The sequence below is a fragment of the Rhinolophus ferrumequinum genome, chromosome 11 (genome assembly GCF_004115265.2).
Source record: "Rhinolophus ferrumequinum isolate MPI-CBG mRhiFer1 chromosome 11, mRhiFer1_v1.p, whole genome shotgun sequence".
Classification (NCBI taxonomy): domain Eukaryota; kingdom Metazoa; phylum Chordata; class Mammalia; order Chiroptera; family Rhinolophidae; genus Rhinolophus; species Rhinolophus ferrumequinum.
Genome location: NC_046294.1, coordinates 15,486,178 through 15,500,171, shown reverse-complemented (window position 1 = coordinate 15,500,171; position 13,994 = coordinate 15,486,178). Strand labels below are relative to the sequence as shown.

The window sequence follows — 13,994 nt, the reverse complement described above, 5'->3', positions numbered from 1 at the left end:
AAAAGAGAGAAAAACAAGGCAAGGAAGAGAGCGTAGCAAAAAAGGGGAGCAGGTGGGAAGTGAAAGTGTACTCCCCACTCCTGTGTGTCCATCAGGAAAGGCACCTGTTGGGGGCACCTCACACACTCAGACACTTACATGGCCCAGTGGCAAAGGGACGACACAGGCTTTATAGCCACACCCACCTGGTCTCAGGGCCAAGTTTGCCATGTCCCAGACAGGAGACTTTGCATGGGCGACTGAACTACTTCTAAGCCCCGTCCCTTTGTCTGTAAATGTGGAAGTCACGGTGCTACCTGGTTGTAATGCAGGGACCTTGGTCCTGCTGCCCGCACAAGAATGCAGGATATGGTGAGGCCAAAAAGGAGCACCCACGGAGCCATAGGTAGGGGAGTCATACCACTATATTCTCGCTGGCGGCTGGGTTGGAGACACAGGAAGCAGGAGCCACACAATCTGCAACCTGCTGTCCGCTTCTCTGCCAACCAACCTCACTTGCTAACTGCAATCTGTGCTTACTAGCTCAGCCACAGCAGTTATACCAGTGGCTAATGGCTAACTGGTTACACCTGATGGCCAACTAGTCACAGAGGATGGCCGCCTACTACCCGAGCCAGCACCTTTCCACGTGAAGCCGAGAGCCTGGAAACTGCTCTCTGGGACTCTGTCCCCACAATACTCTTAACACCACAGCCAATACACTCATAACATGTCTCCCATGATGGCAGGGGAGGTCTTTGCATAAGTGTGGGGACAGAGCCAGGAGTGCAGTTTCCAGGCTCTCACCCTCACGTGGAAAGGTGCTGGCTCAGGTAGTAAATGGCCATCAGCTGTGATCAGATGGCCATCAGCTGTGGCTAGATGGCCGTCAGCTGTAACCAGTGAGCCATTGGCCTCTAATATAACTGCTGCGGCTGTGCTGGAGAGGGGAGTCGGTCGGTTGGCAGAAAAGCGGACAGCAGGTCGCACGTCGTGTGAATCCAGCCTCAGTGAGACTATTGTGGTGTGACTCCCCTACCTATGGCTCCGTGGGTGTTCCTTTTTGGCCTCACCATGTCCTGCGCTCTTATGTGGGGAGCGGGAGCAGAGACCCCACAGGCCGCCCAGCACGACACATGGCGCAGTGAGCAGGGTGTCCCGCATGACAGTGAGCTAGAAGCAAAACTAGACACCAGGAATCCCAAATCCTGGCCTATGGGTCTGCTCCCACCCTCCACTCTGTTCAAGACTCCAACCGTCCTTACACAGACACACACATACACACACACACACACACACACACACACACACCCCGCCCCCCGCTAGGAAGGTCTCTGAAGCTCGTTCCAGCTAGCTGGTCACCAAGCTCGGTCACTTTACCTTTCGTGGTGAGAGGTAATCCTACCTTAACTGAAGTCTTCAGCTCACCCCATTGGGCAGCCCCCAGAGGCACAGAGACCCCATCCAGGCCCACGCGGAGCTCCCCAGCCACACTGTGGCGGGAGAAGCGGTCACAGGTCCTCAGGGTGAGCGTCAGGGTCGCTGTGGGGAGCTCCTCCTCGGCCAGGGGGAGCAGCAGACCTTCCTCCCAGGTGGTGTGTAGTTCCCGCTTCTTTAGAGCCGTCTGGGCCTCCACAGAGCCTGTCCTGTTTGCCACACTGCCTTGGACATAGCAGTCACAGCCTCCGTCGTGGTCACTGGTCACAGCTGCAGCCAAGGACAAACAGCACAGACATGGGCCTTCTGGACGACCCGGGAGGGAAGAAGCTGCGGAATCTGGCTCACAGGTCATGACCTTGGGTGTGTGAAAGACCCCAGGGCTGATCACCTTCGGGGAATTGCTTTTACAGATGGGAGGTCTCTGAGGGAGCCAATGTCAGCGCACGCTGGTGCTCCTTGGAGAACGGGGACAAGACTTAGTGCTGCCCAGAGCCCTTCCCACCTCACAACTCCGAGATTTCCCCAAGGCACCAGGGCCCATAAACTGCTGGTGACTTTTATCAGTGTTGTTGCTGACACCAGTAATTCATTTGTTCTGTGCTTTAAATACTTACCACACAACTACTTGTGATGTGAATCACCGGACCAGCGCCTCATGAATGTTGTTTTATACAGTGGTACCTCAGTTTTCGAACGTAATCCGGAAGACCGTTCGAGTTCTGAAATGTTCGCAAACTGAGGTACGGTTTCCCCATAGAAAGTAATGCAAAATGGATTCATTTGTTCCAGACCTTTAAAATTAACCCCTAAAACTGCACATTTCGCATGAATTTTACTATCTAATGATACCACATATCCATAAAATTTACAGTGTTTGTAAACTGAAATATTCGCCAACCAAAATGTTCGTCAACGGAGACGTTAAAAACTGAGATACTACTGTATTCTGAACCTTGGTGTTTTTAACACTTGCAATGTGGCAAGTTGCACCTGTGGTGCTTTTATGACTGGTTCCTGAATGATAACATGAGAAGTGGTAGCTGATGTTCCCCAGGAAGAGAAGACTAAGGCCATGTGTCCTTGAAGCTCTTCACGGAGCTTCAAGGGAACTGGGTGGACTCCTGGCTCTGCCACCAATAGTGGCAGTGATCTTAGACAAGGTTGCTAGACCTCAGTTTCCTAATCGGCAAAATGGGAGCATTGTGAAGATCAAATGTAATAAAGATAAAATGTAATAAAGTATGTAAAAATCACTTTTTAAAATCTTAAAAGAAAATACAAAGGAAAGACACTCCCTCAAAAAAATAAAATTAAATGCAAAAGTCCAATCACAATCCTGCCTACAGCTTTCAGCTTCCTGGAGCCATGAAGTAGCCCATGGTTAGCCCTGATTCCTTTGTAAAATCTTAGCTTTGTTTGCTGACAGTAATGTGAACTGTCAGGGTAGGGAGACCAAGGACAGCCTGACCCACTCGGAAAGACTACCTGGTTCTAGGAATGCTGACCATTCAGAACCTCCTCTGTGCCCAGCACAATGCCCTGTCCAGTGTGCAAGACGGTTAGCTGTTCACCAAAAACCCATTTCCTCTTTATGCTGGGCACCGCACATTATCCCATCCTCCTTTGCAGGAAGTGGCATGTGACTGAGTCCTAGCCAATGACATGTAAGCAGGAGCGATGCATGCCATGTGTAGGTTATAGTTGTTTTTGTTTTGTTTTGTTTTGTTTTCCCCTTTTTCCGCCTTCCCCCCACCTCCGGTTCAAGCCGTTGTTTCTCAGTCTAGTTGTGTAGGACACAGCTCCCTGGCCCGTGCTGGTGTGATGAGCCTAGTGCTCCCCCCGGGTGCCAGCCGCTCCTGGCAGCACACAGCAGCCGTGGCAGCCTGCGGCCGCTCATGCCCACCTCCGGCTGCTCACGGCAGCCCAGCTCCAGGGAGAGCCGTAGTTCACAATCCTAGCTGCAGAGGGTGCAGCTCACTGGCCCATGTGGGAATCGAACGGGCGACCTCGACATTAGAAGCACGACACTCCAACTACCTGAGCCACAGGGCCAGCCCAGGTTATAGTTTTTAAGGAATATCTGTGCGCTCTCCCTGTTCTTCTCCCCCTTCCACCTGCTAGATACAGATGACACAGAGGATTGAGGGGATTATGGAGCCACAGATGGAAAAAACCCAGTCCTTGAATTACCATTTGGAGGACAGATGCCCGCCCACCTGGAATCTCCACTTTGAACTGTTACATGAGACAGAGAAAAAAAAGCCCTGTGTGTCTGAGCATGTTTCAGGATCTGTTTGTCACAGAGTACTAACCTAGCACCCAGGGATCCCTCCAGCTTCAGATGCTCCCATCCCACCTGCACAGCTCCTCCAGGGGAGACAAACACCCAGAAGTCCCTGAAAGTCAACGGACAGCATACCTTCCAGCCGAGTCACAAACAGTTCTGCCTTCTGCTGGTCATACTCCAGGCAGTAGTGGAGTTTGGGGGCTTGGTTCCAACTGGCAGCCTTCTCTGGGTTCCAGGTCTCCATGACACAGACATCCTCCACCACACCTGTTAAGCAGGTAAAGCCATCACTGCCACCTACCCTGGGGTCCTATTTTCCACATCACACCCTTCCCATCTCTTCTACCTATGCCGCCAACCCAAACCCAAAGCTTCCTAGTCAGGTGCAAAATCGTGGGGGCTGCACCTGGGGAACACCTGTGGTCCTGGACCTTCTATTTCAAGGGACCGTCCCAGCCCAGTGGTCAAGATGGGCGTTGGTGTCACCTATGACACTGTTACATAATAGGTATGTGACCTTGAACAAGTTAGTTGAATTCTTTGAGCCTCAGTTTCCTCATCTTTACAATGCTAACGATGGTGGTTCCTTCTTGCTGCAGTTACTATGAGCATTGAATGAAATAATGTAGAGAAACTACTTAGCCCAGGACCCTGCCCGTGGCCCACGGTGAACTTTCATCAAGAAAAACTGTCACAGCCCGTGTGATTCTGCTCCCCCTGTCTCAGCAAACCATCCCCAGCCCATCTGCAGCTCCACCTCTCCCACAGGGGCCAGTCCCTGCTCCCCAGAAGTTCGTGACCGAAGAGAAATATAAAAGAATGAGTCAGGAGGAGATGCTGGGGCTAAGATCAGGGATAGTGGATTTGACTTTAGTGCATGTTCAATAAATACTTGCTGAACGAATGAATGACCTTGTCTTTAATTCAGAAGTTTCCAAAATCACAAATACTTCTCGCTCTGCTCCTCACTTGAACAGGAGCCAAACATCTGGAAGATTCTCATTATTCAATCATAATACAAGAATTAAAGGATCCAGCAGCTGCAGCAGACTCCACGTTAAGCAAAATGGAATTTAAACATTTTTATTTTTAGAACAAATTTAGAGGGCAGACATATAAAGGACTATTTAACTTCCAAAATGGTTCATTATTGGGTTCCTGCAAGGAGTCAAAAATCTCTCTGGTGGATCTAAGCAAAGGACAGATTGGCCAGGATGTGAGCAAGACCCCCATGCACACAGGACCTGTGTGGCTTCCAAGGGCACAACAGGGACAACGGCAGCAAGGTCAGTGTCGGAAAGGACTTGTCTGGCCCCCGGAGCTCTCAGCCCTCTGAAGCCTCAGCCTTCAAAATCAAACCAAGTGAAAACCAAACCAAAGCCAGAGCCACTTGGAAAAGCGGGAGTGGATCCAGCTTTTCAAGAATCGGGACTTTGGGCCGTACAAGTTGCTGGTGAGGACTGTGGCTGGTGGGAGACCGCATTCAGCGCATTATGGGGACTGTCTGATCCATCGGGTGTCCTCCTCCCCTGTGTTCCCTTGCCTCTGGTCAATGTTTGCTGAGCCAATCAACTCTTAATAGATTTCTGTGGAATCAGAACTTGGTTGTTGCCTTGTGGTATGAGGAAAAGAATAAGGAAACGTGAAAAGGAGAGGACGAACTAATTTGTTATGAATTCTTCAAAGTTGCAGGCTCTGATTTGCTCTCCTGCTCTCCTCGGTGGAGAGTTGTCCAATCCTGGCTTCATCTGAGCTTTGACACATCTGGGACTCCCGAGACAAGGGAGCCCTCCTGCGATTTTGATTATAATTTTAGCACCTCCAAGGGTCCTCCAGCAAATTGTTTCCCACCCTCCCACCTTAAGCTCTCAAGTCTTCAATGGGTGTGTATTTTCAGTCTATTTAAAATGTGGGTTGGCGAACATGGAGGCTAAAAGCCAACCAGGATCCCTGCATCATGCAGGCACTGCGTGAATTTGTTCTTAAAGAAACGCTAGGCTAATCACTGTACTTCTGGGCCAGATTGGGGTGGGGGGCACCTATTTACTGGCCAGCATGGGGTACAGTTGGACCCAGGCCAGGAGACACATTAGGCGTAGGGTCAATGTCAAAGCTGGTTATGCTGCTTCTGCTTCCACTGTCTTCATCTCCAGCCACACAAAACAAAATCCCAAACCACACAATCTATTCTCCCAGCTACAGTTTTTGCCTCCCTATAAAGGTCCGTATGTGCCTTTGGGTTAGGGACTGTCTCTGCTTTGCACATCTGCCCCAGTGCCCAGCATAGCACTATACACCTGACAGTGTTACATTCTTGATGGTGATACTGACAAGGAGAATAGAAATAATAATAATAACAATATTTTGATGACATCTTGTGCCAGGTCCTGAGCTAAGCACTTTACGTGCATTATTTTATTTATACTTTACAACTTGACCAAGCAGGTAATAGTATGATTCCATTTCATAGATGAGGAAACTGAGGTCCAAAAAAGTTAGCAACATGGCCAAGTCCACACAATAAGTATATAAAAGGACAGAGCATTTAACTCGTCTCTGAACCCTCTCCATAGCTGTACATGTGACTTGAAAGGGACTCTCCACTTCCTAGTGGAAAGCTTGGGGGGAGGGAGGACGCCTAGGAGAGAAGCCACGTGGCAACACATCGGCTGGAATAAAGCACTATAATTCTGAGGCCCTGTGCCCACCTGCTTGCCCAGTGTCAGGTGCCACAGACACTGGAGCTGGCCACACCCAACACCTACAAAGATGCTGGCAAACCCCCTGCATGTTGCTCACGGAAGTGAGGTGCAGGAGACCCCTACCATTCTGAGGAAGGATGAACAGCTCCTCTGTGACCTGCCTCTTGAGGCGGCTGTCACTCAGGGCTGGGGGGTTGGCAGACACGGCCGGCTCCTCCGTGGTCCTCAGCGTGTAGTCTGCATAGTTGATGACTTCTGGGGCCGTCACAGCCGGCCTGGGTCCGTAGATGTCTGGGAACCTGAGGAGGGTTCGGGGCTGGACGGGCTCCGTGGATTTTTTAACATTGAACTGCAAACCCAAATCACTCTGGTTAGTCCACGAGAGAACCTCGTGTCTGTTTTCCACCCAGCAGTGGGAGAAGTGATGACCTGACCTTTCACGGGAGGCAGGAGGGCTGTGGTTCCCTCCTGCTCCAAAGAGCGTGACCTGGGAAGGCAAAACGTTACCTCCAAACCCACCAGAACCCACAGCATCATAGTCACACCAGGACCTGCGGAGATGTCAGCCTCATTCACCCAAGCCCTCCTCCATCCATCCCTCCTACCATTCTACAGCCGAGCCCCCAGATATTCTCCTGGCCTAGGACTGGTGGTCCTTCCTCACTGCTCTGTCCGTGCCACCTGCCTCTGTTTTCTCTCCTCCTGGTCTCGCTCTCTTATTCCTTCTCCCCCACCCCTTTTCCACCTCATGGCTCAAAAATGCCAGTGGTCCCACCACACTTAGAACAAACTCCTTGCAGTGACCTCGGAGCACTTGGCCAGCCTGGCCCAGCTCACCTTTGGCGTCACCCCCAACTCCTCTCCTTTTGCTCCCTTCCAGCCACTGAGCTCCCTGCTTCTCAAACAGACTGAACTCTTTCTGGCTCTAGCCTCTGCCCCTCAACCGCCCCCGCAGCCACCCACCCTCACCTCCTCCTGCTCTAAGTTCCTCCTCCAAGCCTCTCCCTCTCTGTCACCACATGCTGCTCTTTGCTTTACGGCACTGATCTCACTCTACATTGTTTTTGTCACAGGTTGGCCTATTTGTGGACAGTCTCTCCAAATAACGCATGAGATCCATAAGCAGTGGGATGATGTCTTGTTGTGCTCCTGCTGCGCCCCTGCTGCCTCGCAGTGTCTGCTCACAGGGAGATGCGAGACATACCGGTTGCTAGGGCTGCCATGTTCAGTTGTAGGGTTTGTGCACTGCACAAGGGTCCCTAGATGAGGGGCAAGTGGGGGCTGAAATGCAGTCTGTGCACCCCTTGCCCAGCTCTGCGCCCTGGGGAAGGGCTTACTTAGTCTACCTGGAGGAAAGGACATATTTTTCTTTATACAAAGACTCGCTTGCTTATCCAGCCTTACGTGTATGGGACTGCCTCATGCAGGAGTGGGATCTTCTATTTTTGCCTCATTAGGGACTGAGGTCTCTCTCACTTGAGGGATTCAAAGTTATAGAACAGGTAGCAATACCAGGGATCTGCCTGGTCCCCGGGAAATCAAAGACTGATGACCAGATCGAGCATTTGAAACGCTGGCACCCTGGCTGGGCAGCCCACACGAGGGCTTCCAAATAGAGGTAACACAGACCCATGGTGGAGTCCCCTAAGAAGCTTCCTGCCCGCCATGCTGGTCCTCTGCTTCTCCCTTCTGAGGCTCCTGGGGGGGCTGGCCAGGGGTCAAGGCCGCTCCACCCAGTGGCAGGAGTGGCCCAGGGGCTGAGGAGAGCAGGGTTGGGGGTAGATGCAGCCCTGGGGGGCAAGCGGTGCTTACATTTTACACGGTTGCAGAGTTCGCGTTTACCGTGTTTTCACCCTCTGTGTTTCATTACTCAGGACAAATCCTGGACATTTAGCCCTGGTTGACACTCTGAGGGTGGTTGGATCTTGGCGACAGGGGCATCCCTAATGATCCCCATTGACTGGACAGTGGACGGGGGATGCACGAGAAGGCGCAACACGGCCCAGAGGGGCAAGAGGCAGGAGCCAGTGTCTCCTGCAGCCCATCACGTAGGTGGCCGCCAATGCATCACCCCCTGTATTCTTCAGAACTCCCTAAGGGGCTCAGGGGAATAACACACTTCATTCCCCCCTCAGAAACGCTGCGCAGCGGACTGTAATGCACCCAAGCAAGGAAGCGTCTGATCTATGCTGAGTGGGCCTGGCCCGTGTGGGCACGAAAAGCATCTAAGAGGAGTGAGGTTGCTGAGATCAAACAGTGGGGGTAGAGGCAGGATTCAACATATCAGCTTGCCTCCAAAGCCCACTGTGCCAGTGGCTGCCAACCTTTCTTCTGCCCTCAAGCCTTTGCCAGACACAGGACTCACCCGTCAGAACCGTTTGGTACACATAGTAACTACTACCCCCCAGGAAGGACCTGTATGATTTGCAAAATCAGGTCCCCTTGGCACCTCCACCCCATAAAGGGGGGTCACTGGACATGAAGGGGCCTGGTTCTTCTTGTGCTGACCCTACCACCGGAGCTGAGGAACTTTTGGCACGTCATTTCACCTCACTGAGTCGTCACCTCACGCGACAGGTGATTTCAAGGTTTGTTCCACTCCCACATTCTGAGCTACAGTGAAGTGGGAGATACAGGTCTTCATTTGTCAGTACAGGTGAGTCAGGGAGATAATCACAAACAAGAGAGTAAATGACAGGTATGTTTGGCAGTTCGGAGTCAGTGTGCAGAAGCAGGCAGCAGGCAGTGCGTGTGAATGACCGATGAGGGAGAAAAGACGATACACGTGGGAGGCAAGCAAAGGAGTCCAGGAGGCCGGGGAGGGGTTGGGGGAGGAGCCAGCCCCTGAGCTAGACCTTGGAGGGGGTGACTAGATGATGAAAGGAGGGATGGGGAGGAAAGCTGTGTTCCTGACACAGGAGCTCAGGTTCCCTGGGGAAGGCACACAGAGCAATGACCAATGTCCCCACGGCTCTCTCCTTTCCAAAGTGGTGTCCACCTCCAATATTTCATCTAAGTCTGAGTTACATTGATTATACTATTTCACAGGGATACGGAAGCTCAAAGAAGTTCAAGGTCATACCCCTGACAAGTGGCATATAACTGAGCTTTCACTTGGTTTGACTTCATATTTGTGTCATTTCCACCACCCTGCCGCTTCTTCTCAAACCAAAAAAGTCCCGTTCATCTTGGATGCTGGATTCTCAGTGGCAATTGCAGGGTCCTGGGGTCCGGAGCCCTGCTGCTCCCTCCCGCTCATCTGCACACAAGTGCTCTGCTTCCCACAGGCCACAGAACGACGCATCTGCTTCTCAGAGGCATCGGTTCCATCACTTATCGGGGCCAGAATTAAGCCCGTTTGGCTGGTGTGGGGACGATTTGGGGGTTTATATTTGGTTTCATCCCAGTTCGATCATTTTAGAATAAGGCTATGCTGATGAATTCCCAGTGTGATACGATTTGACCGACTTTGCATTTTTAATGGGGAAATAACTATCCGGCTCAGTTCAGAGTGAGGTTCACTCTGTGTTGCCTCAAGTCTCTGCAGAGCCTGGGTCCACCTGCCTCCCTACGCGGTGCGTCTCAAGTTATGTGTCCCCCATAACCTCCAGGGCCCCGAGCAGTAGGTCAGGCTTTTCTCGGCTGTCCACCAATAGCCATCCCCTCACCTTCCGTCTTCCTTCAGGTCACCAGGTTTTCTGGGATCCACTTCAGCTCCCAGAGAGGAAAGGAGAGGTTCTGTTTGCTCTAACACTAACAGTTCTTGGCATTATCCTGGGCTTCTGGCCCAGGGCTTAGTACCTGTCCTGGGGAAGCCAACCCAGACAGAATGGAAGGACTTGCATTCCACGGCAGAAGAAGAAATTCTCTCCTCTGCGGGACAGGAAGCATGTGGCCCCGTCTTGTGACAGTGTAGAGAGCAGGTGGAGAGACAGAAGAAAGCTGTGTCTCTGATACAGTGTCATTCAGCCATTGAATCAACGCAGCTCCAAACCCGTCCTACCTCTGCTCTTCAAGTTACATGAGCAATATTATTCTCACTGTTTAAGCCGGTTTGTATTGGGGTCTTGCAGCTAAGAGCACCGAAACTGCATTTTTATCGAGCATCCCAAGAGATCATGACCCTGGTATAGAGAAACTCTGCCTAGGGTCGGACAGCCACCCCCATCCCTGAACCTCTCTGCATCCAGCCAAAGTCACCCTCATTTGCTGTTCATCCTTGCCCTGCCTTGGTAAGATCTTGTGAGCAACGGCTGCCTGTAGTAGATAATGATTTATAGCCCCTCGACCAGGCCGAGAGCAGAGTCTGATGGCTGCTACACAAGCCTCTTCAAGTAGTGCCAGCAGCAGCTGATTACCTATCTCATTCTCTTGTACAATTTTATTTATTGCATTTCCAAACGCTGGTTCCACCACATCATTCAAATGTATCTATGTTTCCACTTAAATAGCTTGAACTTCAGTGCCCAAGAAGCAGAAAAGAGGTTGGGAGTTGAGGGAGGGAGCCTGGGAAAGGATTATAGGTGGCGAGCATAAACGCCTGGGAAGGAGAAGGCCTTCAGGGGACCCGGGCCCCGCAGAAGGGCCTGTGCTCAAACCCTGCATCTCCATGTAGGAGGGGCAGGATTTGGAAGTGGGGTTTCTCTCTAAATGTCCCCTAAACCCAGGGAAGAGGGCCTGCAAACATAGATGCAGGACAGATGAGGGTAGGTTTCCAGTGGAAGCAGACATTCAATAATTTGGGAATGCCCAGCTGTGCTCGGTCTTGCAGGTAGAGGAGAAACAGCCTCAGAGGGTGTATCACACCCCTCTGATGTGCCCCTGGATTCGCCCTGCCTCGCCCGTCTCTGGGGCCTTGGACTACTTCCTCCTCCCCATCATGGCAGGCTCTGCCTGGACTCCGACTGGCTTCCCGGGCACAGCCACACAGTACCTCATCGTCACACTCACACCCCACCTCTCTTGTCACCTGTCCTGGGGCTTCTCAGTGGCTGCTGAGGTGTGAAACACCCAGGGACACTCTGTGTCCACCCCAGGGCAACCCAGGTGTGTTAAGAGTGAAAACTCCACGGAGGGAACTTGTCCACAGCGAGCTGGAAGCCTAAAACTGAACTCTTCTCCCTTCTTCCTCACGACCCCTCCCAGCAGGTCTTCAGTGGCCTTTTGGAAGAGGACACCTTGACATCCAGCAGTTGCCTTGGACACCAACTGGTGCACCCTGTGTATGCCCACCCGCCCCCTCTCCCTCCTGCATCCCTGGATAGCACTTCCTGGTGGAGAGCAGCACAGAAGCCTCTAGCAAGCCGAGCTTTCCCGTAACGCCGGCTATGACAGATGGCGCAGGGAGGTGGGACCCAAACCTTCATTTAATGAACAAATATTTATTAAGCCCTACTACAGGAAAGGCCCTGTGCTCAACGTTAGGAACACAGAGTGAAAAGACAGATGCTGTTCCTCCCTATGGGCCTTCTGTTGGAAAAAGAAAAAAAGAAAGAAAGAAATTAATTATGTAATTAATGATCTGTAAACAAACACTTAACCTTACGAGAGAGATTACGTGACCACTTTTGTGACATGATTACTTTTTTCACCTAAAGATTGTTTATTAATTTGGGTTTTCACACTGGGGTCTTCATCTTAAAGCGTCACAGCACCCAGGAGGTGACATGGGGGTGGGGGGAAGCAGAGTGGCTGGAAAAGGGGACAGATGGTTTTGACTTTAAAGACCAATGACTTTGACTTTGAACTTTAAAAAGGAGAGAGAAGAGTTGGACATAGAGTATTCGAATGGTGCCAACCATGGGCCACTGCAGCTGGACTCTGCAGCCAAGCAAAGTGAAGCCCCCTCACAGGAGAGCTGGGCCAGGGAAAAGCACCCGCCAGCCTCTGTCACTCTGAGCTCTAACATGATAAGTATGCATACTAACATGTATACAAGAGTTTGAAATATAACCTGGTGGTCAGCGTTCGAGCTCTAAAACAAGAGCGCTTGGTTGGAGTCCAATTACTTGCTGTGTGATCTTGGGTCTGATTAATTAACCTCTCTGTGCCCCATTTCTTCCTCTATAAAATGGGGATGCTTACTCCAGGGAACGGACAGTCTCTGAAGCAATTGGGAATCTTTCTTGAAGTTTCCAGTCTTATCTGAGAATTCATGTGACTTTTTGTGTTTGACTCTATATGATTGTTTTAGTATGAAAACTTCCCCTTGTTTATTTTGTGACTTGGGATGTATCCCAGGACACTGACTGACAGCACTCTCCCTCTGCTCATCCCTTCCCCTCCCCACCACACACAAACACTCTCCCCTAATGGAGAAGCAGGACTCTCTCCCTATGTTGGCCAACATGCTGGAAGTTAAGCTAGAAGTTAACGGAGGGAAACAGTCATTTTGCCTCCGGGCGAGGACCAACTACTAGACGTTGAGTCTGTCAGTGGAAATGCCCTCTGTCCAAGTTTTCCTTCAACCATATAGATCACTCTTCTAGAGAGAATTTGGGGTGTAGCTGCAGAAGCTCTTAACCAACCCAAAGACTTGATCTCCTTTGCCCTTTCCCTCTGTAGAGCATCCTTGCACATACAACTGGTTGAACCTTCACGGGCAACAGGCCACTCTTCACAGCCTGTATTAGTCAGGGAAGGCGAACTGCTATGTAACAAACTATCCCCAAGCCTCCGTGGCTGAACACAATGAAAACTGATTTCTCACAGCCTAAAAAGAGTATTAGCTCTTCTCCAAACTCGGTGTCCCGGTCTCTTCATTCATGAGGTTCTGCCCACCTGTGCTCTGCACTGGTCAGATATAAGCTCACTGAATCCTCACAGCAACCAGGATCAATCCCATGTTACAGAGGAAGATTCATGGCCGGCTTGTGGTGGCAGAGGCTCAATTCAAACCCAGGCTGACTCGCTGCCAAGCCCTAAGTTGACCCACACTCCAGGGCCTCCATTTGCCCACCTGCTCACAGTGCTAGTCATACTTTGCTGCTCACCCATGTTTTCCGGCCATTAAGCTGATGCCTGGGCCACTGCCTGGCCCACCACCCCTGCCCCTGCCCCTGCCCCTGCAGGCCCTTTATGCAGAGGAACAGGATTGTAAGTGCTGGTTCCCACACTCTGATGTGCATACATTTCACTCGGGGAAATATCAAATTCAGATCCCCAGAAAACCCCCCCAAGGGGTTTGACCCAGAGGTCTTAGGTGGAGCCCAAGGAATCTGCATGTCTAAGAAGCTCCCCACGGTTCCCTGAGGCTAACGTGGGAATACCCTGATTTGGGGGAGGCCCCAGAAATCCAGGTTGGGGAGATGCAGACATGTCCTCTTGTACAGTGAGCCGCTCCAGACATAACCTCCCCATGTCTCAGTCAAGTAACAGCTCCCCACAAACATTTGTCTGGTAGATCTCCAGCTCCTGGTGAGCTGCTGGTACTAGGATTTCTATTTCTTGGCTGTTTATCGTCCAATCCACAGGGCCAGGGCCCAGGGGGAGAGCATATTTCAAGTTGCAAAGTTGAAATTCACTTTGAAGAAGCAGCTTATCTTCCGGTCCAGGCGCCAAGCCGTGTTTCCATGGTGACCCAGGCA

At 51.3% G+C, this 13,994-nt stretch overlaps 1 protein-coding gene across 1 annotated transcript in view; it reads right to left on the bottom strand.

The window, feature by feature from the left end:
- Window positions 1–13,994, bottom strand: part of SYT13 (synaptotagmin 13) — a 43,162-nt gene that overhangs the window by 8,650 nt on the left and 20,518 nt on the right. Inside the window, exons 2-4 of the mRNA XM_033121321.1 lie at window positions 6,532–6,757; window positions 3,839–3,973; window positions 1,385–1,686 (exon numbers count right to left, since the gene is read on the bottom strand). Of these exons, the coding sequence (XP_032977212.1) occupies window positions 1,385–1,686; window positions 3,839–3,973; window positions 6,532–6,757 (663 nt within the window). The remainder of the gene's footprint in view (window positions 1–1,384; window positions 1,687–3,838; window positions 3,974–6,531; window positions 6,758–13,994) is intronic.